Here is a 16,314-nt window from a genome sequence, read left to right as displayed (position 1 = left end):
AAGGCTCAGGGTCAAGGCAGGCTGAGGTGCACCCATGGCAGACTGGCCCCAAAAATAAACCCAGGGGGGGCAAGGGGGAGGGGGGAGGGAGGGGAGAACCAAACCCCAGCAAGCGAAGTGGGTGAGGGGCTGTGGAGCAGCACTTCCCCCAAGCACTTTGGGGCTCACAGCTGACACAAGCCAGGGGCTGTGCTCAGCATGGAGCTGGCTTGAAGCTCCCCACCCCCACTCCCCAGTCCCCCCTTCCCTCCTCCCCCATTCCCATTTGAGGTCAAGCATCAAGCAGGCTTCACCCCTTGCAACCCAAGAAGCTGAACCAACTTCATGCCTGCTGCAGGAGCTGCTGAAGGGCAGCAGGATGGGGACCAGAGACCCAAGAAGCTAAAGGAGCTTCATCCCTGCTGCAGGAGCTGCTGAAGGGCAGCAGGATGGGGATCAGAGACCCAAGAAGCTAAACCAACTTCATCCCTGCTGCAGGAGCTGCTGAAGGGCAGCAGGATGGGGACCAGAGACCCAAGAAGCTAAAGGAGCTTCATCCCTGCTGAAGGGCAGCAGCAGGATGGGGACCAGGAAACCCAAGAAGCTCAACCAACTTCATCCCTGCTGCAGGAGCTGCTGAAGGGCAGCAGCAGGATGGGGATCAGAAACCCAAGAAGCTAAACCAACTTCATCCCTGCTGCAGGAGCTGCTGAAGGGCAGCAGGATGGGGATCAGAGACCCAAGAAGCTAAAGGAGCTTCATCCCTGCTGAAGGGCAGCAGCAGGATGGGGACCAGGAAACCCAAGCAGCTAAACCAACTTCATCCCTGCTGCAGGAGCTGCTGAAGGGCAGCAGGATGGGGATCAGAAACCCAAGAAGCTAAACCAACTTCATCCCTGCTGCAGGAGCTGCTGAAGGGCAGCAGGATGGGGACCAGGAAACCCAAGAAGCTAAACCAACTTCATCCCTGCTGCAGGAGCTGCTGAAGGGCAGCAGGAAGCAGGATGGGGCCCCAAAACCCCCAGAACCCCCCCCAAAAACCCCAAACCCTCAACCACACAGCAGGAAAAAGGCAGAAAGAGCTCTTTGGAGGATCCTTTCGAAGCAGAACCATGAAATCCTGCCCCCAGCCACTGTCACACAGCCCAGAGTCCCTGCTCAGAGGAAGGAGAGGGGCAAAACCCAAGCCCAAACCTCCTGGCCTGATCCTGGCCTCCAAGTGCATAGTTCAGTGATTAGGTTTTCATGTTTGGTGTGGGTTTGGTTAGTTCAAAGGTGGTTTGGGTTCCCCTCCCCCCCTCCTTTTGGGTTGCAGATAAAAAGGAGGGAGGGAGGGGGAGGGTTAGGGAGGGGGGAAATGGGGGAAGGCAAGGGGGGAAATGGGGGGAGGCAAGGGGGGAAATGAGGGAAGGCAAGGGGGGAAATGAGGGGAGGCAAGGGGGGAAATGAGGGAAGGCAAGGGGGGAAATGAGGGAAGGCAAGGGGGGAAATGAGGGGAGGCAAGGGGGGAAATGGGGGAAGGCAAGGGGGGAAATGAGGGGAGGCAAGGGGGGAAATGAGGGGAGGCAAGGGGGGAAATGGGGGAAGGCAAGGGGGGAAATGGGGTGGAGGAAGGAGGCAAACTAAAAGCAGCCAAAGGGAGAAGAGAATTGGTTTGGGGTCTTTTTTTAGGTCAAGTTTTCTTGATGGAATAAAATCCTCCCCCTCCCTCCCCCTCCCCCAAAATAAAGAGCATAAAACCTTCCCCTCCCCTCTTTCCCCCTCCCAACCCTCCAAGCCCAGCCTGAAGTGGTGGCCTGGTATAAAAACAAACACAAACCGAACCCAGACAGACAACGAAACAGAGAGAGAGGGAAAGCTACATAGTGAAGGTCCTGGAATCCAGCACCTCAAGGTCACCAAGAGCTGCACCACAGAGGCAGCCAAAACGCTGCTGGGATGGGGATGGAGCTGGAACTGGAGGCACTTCCACCTCCCACCTGGCTTCAGCAGCCCTCCCCCAACAACCCCCCACCCCCCACCTCCCCTCCCCCCAGCAATCACCACTAAAGGTCCCTAACCAGAGAAGATTTGTGCTAAAGAATGAGAGGGGTTCTGCATGCTGCTCTCCTGCCCCCTGCTCCTCTCTTCCTCTCTCCTTCTCTCTCTCTCTCTCCAGGCTGGCAGCTCTCACCCTGAGGCAGGAAAGATTCAGCTTCTCAAAACTCCTCGTGGAAACTGGAAAGGAAAGCAGGGAGGAGGTCACAGCAGGGCCCAGGCCAAGCTGGTGGCAAGCAGCCCCAGCCTCAGGGAACCCTGCAGTGGGTTTGGCTTGGAAGGGAGCTCAAAGCTCAGCCAGCTCCAACCTCCCCCCTGCCATGGGCAGGGACAGCTCCCCCCAGTGCTCAGGGCCTCATCCAGCCTGGCTCTGAGCACTTCCAGGCTTGGAGCCACCACAGCCTCCCTGGGCAGCCTGTGCCAGAGTCTCCCCAGCCTCACTCTCCACAATCTCTTCCTCCTCTCCACTCTCAGTCTCCCCTCTCCCAGCTCAAAGCCATTGTTCCTCCTCCTGTCCCTCCCAGCCCTTGGCCCAAGTCCCTCCCCAGCTCTCCTGGAGCCCTTCAGCTCCTGCAAGGCTGCTCTGAGCTCTCCCTGAGGCCACACTGCTCCTGCTGCAGGCCAGGCTGCCCTTGGCCTTCTTGGCCCCCTGGGCACACTGCTGGCTCCTGTTCAGCTGCTCTCCACCACTGCCCCCAGGTCCCTCTCTGCCTGGCTGCTCTCAGCCACTCTGCCCCCAGCCTGTGGCACTGCCTGGGGTTGGTGTTGCCAAAGTGCAGCACTTGGCCTTGGTCAGTGCCAAGGTTCTTCTCTCACCACCACCTCAACCACCAGCAGCTCAGCTACTGGTTAATTCTATTCTATTCCATTCCACCCCACTCCATTCTACCCCATTCCATTCCACTCCATTCTACCCCACCCCACTCCACCCCATTCCACCCCATTCTACTCCACTCCATTCCATTCCACTCCATTCTACCCCACTCCACCCCATTCCATTCCACTCCACCCCTCTCCATTCCACCCCATTCTATCCCTCCATTCTACCCCACTCCATTCCATTCCACCCTTCTCCATTCCACTCCATTCCACCCTACCCCTCTCCATTCCACCCCATTCCACTCCACCCCTCTCCACTCCACCCCATTCCATTCCACTCCCTTCAACTCCACCCCATTCTACCCAACTCCACTCCACCCCACTCTACCCAACTCCACTCCACCCCACCCCACCCCACCCCACTCTACCCAACTCCACCCCACCCCACCCCATTCTACCCAACTCCACCCCACCCCACCCCATTCTACCCAACTCCACCCCACCCCACCCCATTCTACCCAACTCCACCCCACCCCACTCCACCCCACTCCACCCCATTCTACCCAACTCCACTCCACTCCACCCCATTCTACCCAACTCCACTCCACCCCACCCCATTCTACCCAACTCCACCCCACTCCACCCCACCCCATTCTACCCAACTCCACCCCACCCCACTCCACCCAACTCCACCCCACCCCACCCAACTCCACCCCACCCCATTCTACCCAACTCCACCCCACCCCACCCAACTCCACCCCACCCCACTCCACCCCACCCCATTCTACCCAACTCCACCCCACCCCACTCCACCCCACCCCATTCTACCCCACCCCACCCCACTTCACCCCACCCCATTCTACGCAACTCCACTCCACCCCACTCCACCCCACCCCATTCTACCCCACCCCACCCCACTTCACCCCACCCCATTCTATGCAACTCCACTCCACCCCACTCCACCCCACCCCATTCTACCCCACTCCACTCCACCCCACTCCACCCCACCCCATTCTACCCCACCCCACTCCACCCCACTCCACCCCACCCCATTCTACACCACCCCACTCCACCCCACCCCATTCTACCCCACTCCACCCCACCCCACCCCACCCTACCCAACTCCACCCCACCCCATTCTACCCAACTCCACCCCACCCCACCCCATTCTACCCAACTCCACTCCACCCCATTCTACCCAACTCCACCCCACTCCACCCCATTCTACCCAACTCCACCCCACTCCACTCCACCCCATTCTACCCAACTCCACCCCACCCCACCCTACCCAACTCCACCCCACCCCATTCTACCCAACTCCACCCCACTCCACCCCATTCTACCCAACTCCACCCCACCCCACTCCACCCAACTCCACCCCACCCCACCCCACCCCATTCTACCCAACTCCACCCCACCCCACCCCCGCTGAGCCGCAGGGCCTGCCGCGGGGCAGCTCCGTGCCGGGGGCGCCCCCACGCTGCGGCACGGCTCCGGCAGGCTCTGGGACTCAGCCAGGGCCAGGCCCGAGGCGGGAGAGGGCAGGGCAGGAAGGCAGCACAGCTCACCTGGCTCCCAGGCCCCGCTCAGTAGAGGCCACACTCCTTCAGGTTGTTCTTGATGATGACGTCCGTGACGGCGTCGAAGACGAACTGCACGTTCTTGGTGTCGGTGGCACAGGTGAAGTGGGTGTAGATCTCCTTGGTGTCTTTCCTCCTGTTCAGGTCCTCAAACTGACACTGGATGTAGGCTGCTGCCTCCTCGTAGGTGTTGGAGCCTGGAAATGGGGATGGGGTGGGATAGAATGGGATGGGATAGAATGGGATGGGATAGAATGGGATGGGATAGAATGGGATGGGATAGAATGGGATGGGATAGAATAGAATAGAGAAGAATGGAGTGGGATGGGATGGGGATAGGATTGGAAGGGAATGGAACGGAAGGGAAATAACCAGGTTGGAAGAGACCTTTGAGATCACCTTTGAGAGCACCATCTGATCAAATCAACCATGGCTCCAAGGGCCTCAGCCAGGCTCTTCCTAAACCCCTCCAGGAATGGGGACTCCACCACCTCCCTGGGCGGCACATCCCCAGGGCCAATCTCCCTTCTCTGGGAAGAATTTCTTCCTCACCTCCAGCCTGAACCTCCCCTGGCACAGCTTGAGACTGTGTCCTCTTGTTCTGGTGCTGGGTGCCTGGGAGAAGAGCCCAACTCCCCCCTGGCTCCAACCCCTGCCCCAGCAGGGCTCCCCCAGCAGAGCTCACCCAGCCCCTGCCCCAGCAGGGCTCCCCCAGCAGCTTGCCCAGGGGCACAGTGCCCAGGGGGGGTTGGAAGCTCTCCACCCCAGCAGACTCCACAACCTCTCTGGGCAGCCTGCTCCAGGCTCCAGCAGCCTCACCCCAAACAACTTTCTCCTCCTGCTCAGCTCCAACCTCCTGCCTGACACTCTCTGCCCCTTGCCCCTTGGCCTGGCCCTGGGCACTGCTCAGCAGAGCCTGGCCCCAGCCTCTTGCCCCCCACAGCTCCTTTAGCTCTTGCTGAGCATTGCTCAGCTGCCCTCTGGGGCTGCTCTGCTGCAGGCTCTCAGCCCCAGGGCTCTCAGCTCCTGCCAGAGCTGCTCCAGGCCCCTCAGCAGCTTCCCAGCCTCCCCTGGGCTCTCTGCAGCACTTCTCTGTCCCTCCTGAGCTGGGGAGCCCAGAGCTGGCCCCAGGACAGACCCAGGCTGCTCTGAACCACAGAGCAATGACCACAGCAGAGCCAGCAGCTGACAGCAGAGCCCCAAGGGTTAGGAAGAAATTCTTCTTGAGACTCTGGCACAGGCTGCCCAGGGAGGCTGGGGATCCTTCCTCCCTGGAGGTGCTCAGGACCAGGCTGGATGAGGCCTTGAGCAGCCTGGGCTGGGGGCAGCTGTCCCTGCCCAGGGCAGGGGGTTGGAGCTGGCTGAGCTCTGAGCTCCCTTCCAGCCCAACCCCTTCTGTGGTGCTGTGAAGATGCTGCCCAAGAGAGAGCTCCAGGAGTGGGCAACAAGCTGAGCTCTGCAGTCCTCCCTGCCTGTGGAGGCCTGGACTGAGATTAGGAAGCAATTCTTCCCCATGAGGCTGGGGAGAGCCTGGCACAGGTTGCCCATGGAGGCTGTGGCTGCCTCCACCCTGGAGGTCTTCAGGGCCAAGCTGGATGAGGCCTTGAGCAGCCTGGGCTGGGGGGAAGTGTCCCTGCCCATGGCAGGGGGTTGGAGCTGGCTGAGCTTTGAGCTCCCTTCCACCCCAACCCATTCTGAGGTGCTGTGAAGATTGTGCCCTAAGACAGAGCTCCAGGAGTGGGGAGCAAGCTGAGCCCTGCAGCTCTCTCTGCCTGTGGAGGCCTGGGGTGAGCCCTTGGTGGCCCTGGCCCTACCTGTGTACTCAGGGTAGCAGATGGTCAGGGGGCTCTTCTTGATCTTCTCCTCAAAGAGGTCCTTCTTGTTGAGGAAGAGGATGATGGAGGTGTCTGTGAACCACTTGTTGTTGCAGATGCTGTCAAACAGCTTCATGCTCTCATGCATCCGGTTCTGCAACGAGCAAAGGAGGAGCAGGAGGAGGATGGATCCCAGCAGATCACCAGGGGAGGATGGGGTGGGGGCCAGGCTGCACTGCCAAGGCCACACTCCAAGAGCTGAGTGCTCCCCAAGGGACCCCCAGGGCCACCTCAGCAGAGGGAAGGCCCTGAGCAGGGCCTGGGTCAGCTCCGTGCCCTGCAGCTCCTCCCAGGGGGGTTTGATCCCCAGGGAGGGCAAAAGGATGAGGGAGAGCCTGAGGAACCTGCCAGCAAGCAGGGGCTGGAGGGAATCCTCATTCCCTGCACTTCCTAGGGCAAGGCAGAGCCAGACCATCACAGAGCTGCTCTGGCTGGCAAAGCCCTCTGGGGTCAGCAGCCCAACCCCACCATGGCCACCAAGCCCTGGCCCCAGCTGCCATGGCCACAGCTTGCTGCAACCCCTCCAGCCATGGGGACTCCACCACCTCCCTGGGCAGCCTCTGCCAGGCCCTGAGCACTCCTCCAGCAAAGACATTTTGCCTCCTCTCCAACCTCAGCCTCCCCTGGCACAATTCCAGGCCAGTTCCTCTCCTTCTGTCCCCTGAGCCTGGGGAGCAGAGCCCAACCTCCCCCTGGCTGCAGCCTCCTCTCAGGGAGCTGCAGAGAGCAATGAGGTCTCCCTCAGCCTCCTCTGCTCCAGGCTCAACCCCCCCAGCTCCCTCAGCTGCTCCTCCCCAGCCCTCTTCCCCAGACCCTTCCCCAGCTCTGTTGCCCTTCCCCGGCCCTGCTCCAGCCTCTCAATGTCCTTCCTGGGGTGAGGAGCCCAGAGCTGAACCCAGCACTCAAGCTGTGGCCTCCCCAGTGCCCAGCCCAGGGGCACCATCCCTGCCCTGCCCCTGCTGCCCACCCCACTGCTGCTCCAGGCCAGGCTGCTGCTGCCCTCCTTGCCCCCCTGGGCACCCCCTGGCTGCTCTCCAGCTGCTGCCACTCACAGTGATGAAGCTGAAGGTGATGCCAGCGGTGTGAAGCTGCAGCTGGTCACCTCCAGCACCTGCAGGAGCTTTGGGCAGTCTCTTCTAGTCCCTGACCACTCCAACACCTCCAACCTCAGCCTCCCCTGGCACAACTCCAGGCCAGTTCCTCTCCTTCTGTCCCCTGAGCCTGGGGGAGCAGAGCCCAACCCCCCCCTGGCTGCAGCCTCCTCTCAGGGAGCTGCAGAGAGCAATGAGGTCTCCCTCAGCCTCCTCTGCTCCAGGCTCAACCCCCCCAGCTCCCTCAGCTGCTCCTCCCCAGCCCTGCTCTCCAGCCCCTTCCCCAGCTCTGTTGTCCTGCTCCAGCCTCTCAGTGTCCTCCTTGGAGTGAGGAGCCCAGAGCTGAGGCCAGGATTTGCTCCTGCTGGCAGAAGGTCTCCACCTTCCCAACCCAACCACGAGGCAGAAGAGCCAAGAGGTGCCCACAGCAGGGCCCCACCTCCCTCCCCCCTTTCCAGTGCCAGGCAGCCAGGCCCTGGGGAGTCCCTCCAGAGCTTACCATCTCCTCATCCTCAGCCAGGACCAGGTCATAGTCACTGAGGGCCACACAGAAGATAATGGCTGTGACCCCCTCGAAGCAGTGGATCCACTTCTTCCTCTCTGAGCGCTGCCCACCGACGTCAAACATCCTGGCCAGGGGCACAAGAGCCACTCAGGAGCTGCCACAGCCCTGCCCTGCCTGGGCAGGGGCTGGCAGGGAGCCCAGCAGACTCCACAACCTCTCTGGGCAGCCTGCTCCAGGCTCCAGCAGCCTCACCCCAAACAACTTTCTCCTCCTGCTGAGGTGGAACCTCCTGGGCTCCAGTTTGTGCCCACTGCTCCTGCTCCTCTCACAGGGCACCACCAAACAGAGCCTGGCAGCTTCACCTTGCCCCCCACCCCCTCAGCTATTGATAGCCATTGATCAGATCTCCTCTCAGCCTTCTCTCCAGACTCAGCAGCCCCTGGGCTCTCAGCCTCTCTTCACAGCAGAGCTCTTCCAGGCCCTTCATCATCCTCACAGCCTCCCCTGCACTCTCCCCAGCAGGTCTCTGTCCCTCTTCAACTGGGGAGCCCAGAGCTGGACCCAGCACTCCAGGGCAGAGCAGAGGCCCTGAGCACAGCAGGCCCTGCTCAGAAGGCCGTCCCCAGCTTCCTCCTCTGCCCCCTGAAGCACTGCAAGGCCACCAGGAGCTCTCCCTGGAGCCTCCTCCTGTCCCCCAGCAGCCTCACTCCAAACAACTTTCTCCTCCTGCTCAGCTCCAACCTCCTGCCTGCCACTCTGTGCCCCTTGCCCCTTGGCCTGGCCCTGGGCACCACTCAGCAGAGCCTGGCCCCAGCCTCTTGCCCCCCACAGCTCCTTTAGCTCTTGCTGAGCATTGCTCAGCTGCCCTCTGGGGCTGCTCTGCTGCAGGCTCTCAGCCCCAGGGCTCTCAGCTCCTGCCAGAGCTGCTCCAGGCCCCTCAGCAGCTTCCCAGCCTCCCCTGGGCTCTCCCCAGCACTTCTCTGTCCCTCTTGAATTGGGGAGCCCAACTCTGGACCCAGCACTCCAGGGCAGAGCAGAGGCCCTGAGCACAGCAGGCCCTGCTCAGAAGGCTGTCCCCAGCTTCCTCCTCTGCCCCCTGAAGCACTGCAAGGCCACCAGGAGCTCTCCCTGGAGCCTTCTCCTCTCCAGGCTGCCCAACCCCAACCCTCTCAGGCTGACAGAGCTCAGGGGGTGCCAAGTGTGGAGGCCTTTTGGTTAGGTCTGGCAGCTCAAGACAGTTGAGAAGGCCAAGGGCCACTGCTGTCCCCAACCCCCACCCTGAGGGTCCCAGCAGCCAGGCTTGGGAGCTTTGCTCTCTCACACACCAGCTGAAAGCAGCAAACCAAAGCTTCCTCTAAAGGGTTCTGAGGCAACAGAGACTTGAGAACAGCAGCACAGGGGAAGGGAACCTGCCCAGGATTCCAGGCACTGCCTTCTCCTACATCCCACTTCCAGGATGGGAATGCCCACCCCCCCCTGTGGGGACACACACACACACTGGACTGCTCCCTGGGATCCAAGCCAGGGTTCTAAGGAGTGGAGGAGAAGGAGGAGGAAGAGCAGAGCTACACTGCAGGCTAGCAGCTGGTTAGAGGGAGCTGGATTAGTGAGATGGAAAGGACACTGCTGAGGCCAGGCCTGCCACAGGAGCCCTGCAGGGCCAAAGCTGAAGGCAGAGGGGGACAGCTCAGCCCCACAGCCAGGCTCAAGGCAGCACAGCCCTTGGGGAGCACCATGCAGCCCCCTGGCTGTGACTGCCCCAAGGGTTAAGAGTCCAACTTGCAGCCCAGGAGTCAGTGTCCTTTAGGGGAGGGGGGAAGGGGCTTTCTTGGGGGGGGGTTGTTTGTGGTTTAGTAGGGAGCTGTTTGATCCTGGCAACCAAGCAGGAGGTACCTGAGTCTGTGATCCCAACATAAAAGCAGCTGCAAAGAACAGAAGAAGGCAAAAGAAGGTCAAAGCAACTCCCTCCCAGCCAGCTGTGAGAGAGGGAGGGCAGGGAGGACACCCTGGCCAGGGCAGGGAAGGGAACACTCTGCCTGAAGAGGAGGCAAAGGCTGAGGTCCTGAGCACCTTCTTTGCCTCCATCTTGAACAGCAAGGCAGGGGTTCAGCACCAGTGGCCTCCTGAGCTGGGTGATGGGGTCAGGGAGCAGTGTGATGCCCCATGAGGAATTAGCTGGGGACCTGCTGAGCCCCTTGGACACTCACAAGTCCATGGGACAGGATGGGATCCACCCTAGGGTGCTGAGGGAGCTGGCAGATGAGCTGCCAAGCTGCTCTCCATCATTTTCCTCCTGCCCTAGCTCACCAGAGAGGTCCCAGAGGACTGGAAACTGGCCAAGGTGGTCCCCATCCAGCAAAAGGGCAGGAGGGAGGAACCTGGAAGCTCCAGGCCTGGCAGCCTGAGCTCAGTGCCAGGGAAAGTGATGGAGCAGAGCATCCTGGGGGCAATCACTGCACCTGAAGGATGGCCAAGGGCTCAGGCCCAGAAAGCAGGGATTCAGGAAGGGCAGCTCCTGCCTCTCCAACCTGAGCTCCTTCCATGCCCAGGGGACTGCCTGGTGGCTGTGGGGCAGGCTGTGGATGTGGTCTGCCTGGACTGCAGCAAGGCCTTGGCCACCATCCCCCACAGCCAAGCCCTGGCCAAGCTGGCAGCCCCTGGCTGGGGCAGCAGCTCTCTGAGCTGGGTCAGGAACTGGCTGGAGGCTGAGCCCAGAGAGTGGTGGTGAATGGTGCCACAGCCAGCTGGCAGCCAGGCACCAGTGGGGTGCCCCAGGGAGCAGTGCTGGGCCCCAGCCTGATCAATATCTTCATTGATGATCTGGAGGAGGGGATGGAGTCCAGCAGCAGTGAGTGTGCAGAGGACACCAAGCTGGGGGCAGGAGCTGAGCTGTCAGAGGGCAGAAGGGCTCTGCAGAGGGACCTTGCCAGGCTGCACAGATGGGCAGAGGCCAACAGGATGGCATTCAACAAGTGCCAGGGGCTTGGCCACAGCAACCCCAGGCAGAGCTACAGGCTGGGGGCAGAGTGGCTGAGAGCAGTCAGGCAGAGAGGGACCTGGGGAGGCTGATTCACAGCTGCCTGAACAGGAGCCAGCAGTGTGCCCAGGCAGCCAAGAAGGCCAAGGGCAGCCTGGCCTGCAGCAGGAGCAGTGTGGTCAGCAGGAGCAGGGAGGTCATTGTGCCCCTGGACTCTGCAGTGGTTAGGCCACACCTGGAGTCCTGTGTCCAGTTCTGGGCTCCTCAGGTCAGGAAGGACATTGAGAGACTTGAAGGTGTCCAGAGAAGGGCAACAGGGCTGGGGAGAGGCCTTGAGCACAGCCCTGGGAGGAGAGGCTGAGGGAGCTGGGGTTGCTTAGCCTGAAGAAGAGGAGGCTCAGGGGAGACCTCATTGCCCTCTACAGCTCCCTGAAAGGTGGCTGTAGCCAGGTGGGGGTTGGGCTCTTCTCCCAGGCAAGCAGCCCCAGAACAAGAGGACACAGCCTCAAGCTGTGCCAGGGGAGGGTTAGACTGGAGGTGAGGAGAAAGTTCTTCACTGACAGAATTGTTAGCCATGGGAATGTGCTGCCCAGGGAGGTGGTGGAGTCCCCATCCCTGGAGGTGTTCCAGAGGGGACTGGATGTGGCCCTTGGTGCCAGGGTCTGGCCATGGGGGCTGTGGGGACAGCTTGGACTCGATGACCCTCGAGCTCTCTTCCAACCTCGGTGATACTGTGAAGGTGGTGCTGGAGGAGGTGGGGAGCCTGCCAGCGAGGAGAGGCCCCCAGAGTGCAGCTGGGGGGCAGGGTGGGTGCCCCTCCTTCACTCACTTGAAGTAGAGGTCCTTGAAGGTGAAGTGAGTCTCCACGATGCCGGTGGTCTTCACCCGGGTGCGCAGCACGTCCTGCTGCGTGGGGATGTAGCTGGGCTGGGAGATCCTGTCCAGGTCGTTCAGGTAACTAAAGCAGGGGAAGACAACACAAGAGCAGCTCTCTGTCAGCCTCCCTGCTGCCCAGGAAGCTCTCATGAGCTGCAGCAGGAGGAGCAGGAGGAGGAGGGGGAGAAAGAGAAGAAGTCAGCAGAGGCTTTCTTGAGCGGCTCGCAGGAGCTCCGGGGGGTTGGGGCCTGCCTTGGGCGCCTGGGGCCTGCCTTGGGCGCCTGGGGCCTGCCCTGGGGGCCTGGGAGCCTGCCCTGGGCGCCTGGGAGCCTGCCCTGGGCGCCTGGGAGCCTGCCCTGGGCGCCTGGGAGCCTGCCCTGGGCGCCTGGGAGCCTGCCCGGGGCGCCTGGGGCCTGCCTGGGGCCTGCCCTGGGGCCTGCCCTGGGGCCTGCCCTGGGGCCTGCCCTGGGCGCCTGGGGCCTGCCTGGGGCCTGCCCTGGGGCCTGCCCTGGGGCCTGCCCTGGGGCCTGCCCTGGGGCCTGCCCTGGGCGCCTGGGGCCTGCCTGGGGCCTGCCCTGGGCGCCTGCCCTGGGCGCCTGGGGCCTGCCTGGGGCCTGCCCTGGGCGCCTGCCCTGGGCGCCTGCCTGGGGCCTGCCCTGGGCGCCTGCCCTGGGCGCCTGCCTGGGGCCTGGGGCCTGCCTTGGGCACCTGCCTGGGCACCTGCCTTGGGGGCCTGGGGCCTGCCCTGGGCACCTGCCTGGGGCCTGCCCTGGGGCCTGCCCTGGGCACCTGCCTGGGGCCTGCCCTGGGCACCTGCCTGGGGCCTGCCCTGAGCGCCTGGGGCCTGCCCGGGGCCTGCCCTGGGCTGTGGGTTGGATTTGAAGCCCCTCCACAGCTGACCCTGCAGAAGGTGCTGGGGCAGTGAAGCCTGCTGAGGAGGGGGAGGAAGAGGAGCAACAATTTCTGCCCCTTGAGGCTTGTCCAGGCCTGGCCCAGGCTGCCCAGGGGCAGTGGTGCAGCCCCCAGCCCTGGAGGGGTTTCAGAGCCCTGGGGCTGTGGTGCTGAGGGCCAGGATTCAGTGGGAGGCTTGGGAGCTGGGCTCTTAGAATCACAGAATCAGTGAGGCTGGAAAAGACCTCAGAGCTCAGCAAGTCCAAGCTGTCCCCCAGCTCCTCCTGACAACCAAACCCTGGCTCCAAGGGCCACATCCAAGCCCCTCTGGAACCCCTCCAGGGATGGGGACTCCACCACCTCCCTGGGCAGCACATCCCCAGGGCCAATCTCTCTGGCTGGGAAGAACTTTCTCCTCCCCTCCAGCCTAGCCCTCCCCTGGCACAGCTTGAGACTGTGTCCTCTTGTTCTGGTGCTGGGTGCCTGGCAGAAGAGCCCAACCCCCACCTGGATCCAACCTCCTTTCAGGGAGTTGCAGACAGCAGTGAGGTCTCCTCCTTCTCCTAGGGAAGAAGGGGAAATGGCCTCAGGCTGCCCCAGGGGAGGTTCAGCTTGGCCATGAGGAACAATTTCTGCCCCTTGAGGCTTGTCCAGGCCTGGCCCAGGCTGCCCAGGGGCAGTGGTGCAGCCCCCAGCCCTGGAGGGGTTTCAGAGCCCTGGGGATGTGGTGCTGAGGGCCCTGGGGTGGTGGTGCCCTGGCAGGGTTGTGGGCATGCTGCCCTGGCAGGGTTGGGGGGTGCTGCCCTGGCACTGCTGGTTACCAACTGAACTTCACAACCTCAAAACCTCTTCTCCAGCCTCCAGGATTTGCTGCTCCTACAAAGCTCTCCCTCCCCCCCTCCCCTCCCCTGCCAGCATCTCCTCTGCCCAGGACCTGCCACAGCACATTTCCAGAGCCCTGACCTAGTTTCCCAGCCCCAGAGGAACCCAACCTGCCTGCCAGGCTCCTGCCCCTGCATGCCCAGGCAAGAGCTGGCAGAGGTTTGGAGCCCAGGAAGGAGGAACTCCTCTCACTTGCTGACCAAAAACCCCACAGCACCCACAGCTCACTCTTGGGCCTGGCTTTAGCTTCAGCCTAGCAGCACAGCATCTGGAAGGGGCTGACCCTTGTGCCCAGGAAGCTTCTCCCCTGCCCCATTCCTCCCAGGCTGAGCTGCTGGGGAGAGAAGAACCTTGGCATTGACCAAGGCCAAGTGCCAGGGGCTGCACTTTGGCCACAGCAACCCCAGGCAGTGCCACAGGCTGGGGGCAGAGTGGCTGAGAGCAGCCAGGCAGAGAGGGACCTGGGGGGAGTGGGGGACAGCAGCTGAACAGGAGCCAGCAGTGTGCCCAGGGGGCCAAGAAGGCCAAGGGCAGCCTGGCCTGCAGCAGGCAGAGTGTGGCCAGCAGCAGCAGGGAGCTCATCCTGCCCTGTGCTCAGCACTGCTCAGCCCACAGCTGGAGTCCTGTGGCCAGCTCTGGGCTCCTCAGGTCAGGAAAGAGGTTGAGCTGCTGGAAGGTGTCCAGAGAAGGGCAACAAAGCTGGGGAGGGGTCTGGGGCACAGCCCTGGGAGGAGAGGCTGAGGGAGCTGGGGTTGCTTAGCCTGCAGGAGAGGAGGCTCAGGGGAGACCTTCTTGCTCTCTGCAACTGCCTGCAGGGAGGTTGGAGCCAGGGGGGGGTTGGGCTCTTCTGCCAGGCACCCAGCACCAGAACAAGAGGACACAGTCTCAAGCTGTGCCAGGGGAGGGTTAGGCTGGAGGGGGGAAGAAATTCTTCCCAGCCAGAGAGATTGGCCCTGGGGATGTGCTGCCCAGGGAGGTGGTGGAGTCCCCATCCCTGGAGGGGTTCAGGAAGAGCCTGGCTGAGGCCCTTGGAGCCATGGTTGAGTTGATCAGATGGTGCTGGGTTGGACTTGCTGAGCTCTGAGGTCTTTTCCAACCTGGTTGATTCTCTAAGTCCCTAAGCCACCAGCTCCTAAGTGCCTGGGCTCTGACTGGGGGCACAGAGCCACTCTGACAAGATAAATGTGCAAGGGGAGGGCACAAAGCTCCAGCTCCCAGCAGCCAGCTCCCAGCAGCAGAGCCTGGGGCAGGCAAAGTGGTGGAATTGCTGCTCCTGGGGCTGCCAGGGAGGGGGAAGAATGGAGCCAGGCAGCTCTCAGAGGGACTGCAGGGTGTCCCTGGCAGCTCAGGCAGGGGAAGCAGGGCCCTGCCTGCAAAAGTAGGCTTGGGCAGACTGATTCCAGGGAGACTCAAAGGGCAAATCCCATGGGAATGCCTCAGAGGCTGCAAGATCCAGCCCAGGGGATTGCTCAGCAGCAGAGGAGCTGCCCAAGCACAGCCTGCCTCAGCCATCCTCCTCCTCACAGGAGCCCAGCAGGGTGCAGGCTGGAAAGGAGCTCTGGAGCTCACCAACCCCTGCCCCAGCTCAGGCTGCCCAGAGCCTGAGGTAGGCTCAGGAGCAGCTCAGGGTGGTGCAGAGGGCAGTGGCTGATCCCCAGCACTGCTGCAAGCACAGCCTGGGTGTTAGGAGAGCTTGGGGATGAGCTCAGAGCCCCAGAGTGGGGCAGGCTGGAAGGGAGCTCTGGAGCTCACCCACTCCAAGCCCTGCCCCAGCAGGGCTCCCCCAGCAGAGCTCCCCCAGCCCAGCCCCTGCCCCAGCAGGGCTCCCCCAGCAGAGCTCCCCCAGCCCAGCCCCTGCCCCAGCAGGGCTCCCCCAGCAGAGCTCACCCACTCCAGCCCCTGCCCCAGCAGGGCTCCCCCAGCAGCTTGCCCAGGGGCACAGTGCCCAGGGGGGGTTGGAAGCTCTCCACCCCAGCAGACTCCACAACCTCTCTGGGCAGCCTGCTCCAGGCTCCAGCAGCCTCACCCCAAACAACTTTCTCCTCCTGCTCAGCTCCAACCTCCTGGCTGCCACTCTGTGCCCCTTGCCCCTTGGCCTGGCCCTGGGCACCACTCAGCAGAGCCTGGCCCCAGCCTCTTGCCCCCCACAGCTCCTTTAGCTCTTGCTGAGCATTGCTCAGCTGCCCTCTGGGGCTGCTCTGCTGCAGGCTCTCAGCCCCAGGGCTCTCAGCTCCTGCCAGAGCTGCTCCAGGCCCCTCAGCAGCTTCCCAGCCTCCCCTGGGCTCTCTGCAGCACTTCTCTGTCCCTCCTGAGCTGGGGAGCCCAGAGCTGGCCCCTGGAGTCATGCAGAGTAGAGGGGGAAGAGAACCTCCCTTGACCTTCTGGCCACACTCTCCCTGCCCCCTCAGATCCCCTCTCAACCTTCTCAGTTTCCACCTTCTGGAGGGGTGCAGTCCCCAGCCCTGGAGGGGCTGCAAAGCCCTGGAGCTGTGGTGCTGAGGGCCATGGGGTGGTGGTGCCCTGGGGTAGCCCCTGGGACTCCACCACCTTTACAGCCTCTTCCCCCACCTGAGTTCATGACTCTCCAGGCTCAGCAGCCCCAGGCCTCTCAGCTTTTCCTCCCCAGAGGGATGCTGCAGTCCCCTCAGCACCCTGCAGTCATCTTCCTGGCCCTGAGAGATCAGAGCTCCCCTCCTCCCCCTCCTTCCCCTCAGGAGCCCTGGCTGGCACTTTCTGCCTGGCAGGACTGTCCCCCCTGGGCCAGACAAGGCTCTGAGAGCTCCCAACAAAGCTTTTCTTGTCA

The 16,314-nt window shown here is 62.6% G+C and overlaps 1 protein-coding gene across 1 annotated transcript in view; it reads right to left on the bottom strand.

Annotated features, from left to right (window-relative positions):
- Positions 1-2,013: 2,013 nt before the first annotated feature.
- GNAI3 (G protein subunit alpha i3) overlaps positions 2,014-16,314 on the bottom strand; it is a 43,985-nt gene continuing 29,684 nt past the window's right edge. Inside the window, exons 5-9 of the mRNA XM_054176562.1 lie at positions 11,692-11,820; positions 7,880-8,009; positions 6,230-6,383; positions 4,404-4,612; positions 2,014-2,196 (exon numbers count right to left, since the gene is read on the bottom strand). Of these exons, the coding sequence (XP_054032537.1) occupies positions 4,422-4,612; positions 6,230-6,383; positions 7,880-8,009; positions 11,692-11,820 (604 nt within the window). The 3' untranslated portion in view covers positions 2,014-2,196; positions 4,404-4,421. The remainder of the gene's footprint in view (positions 2,197-4,403; positions 4,613-6,229; positions 6,384-7,879; positions 8,010-11,691; positions 11,821-16,314) is intronic.

Source organism: Dryobates pubescens, chromosome 35, assembly GCF_014839835.1.
Source record: "Dryobates pubescens isolate bDryPub1 chromosome 35, bDryPub1.pri, whole genome shotgun sequence".
Lineage (NCBI taxonomy): Eukaryota > Metazoa > Chordata > Aves > Piciformes > Picidae > Dryobates > Dryobates pubescens.
Note: the sequence above shows the minus strand (reverse complement) of the source record. Positions and strands in the feature narration are given on the sequence as shown.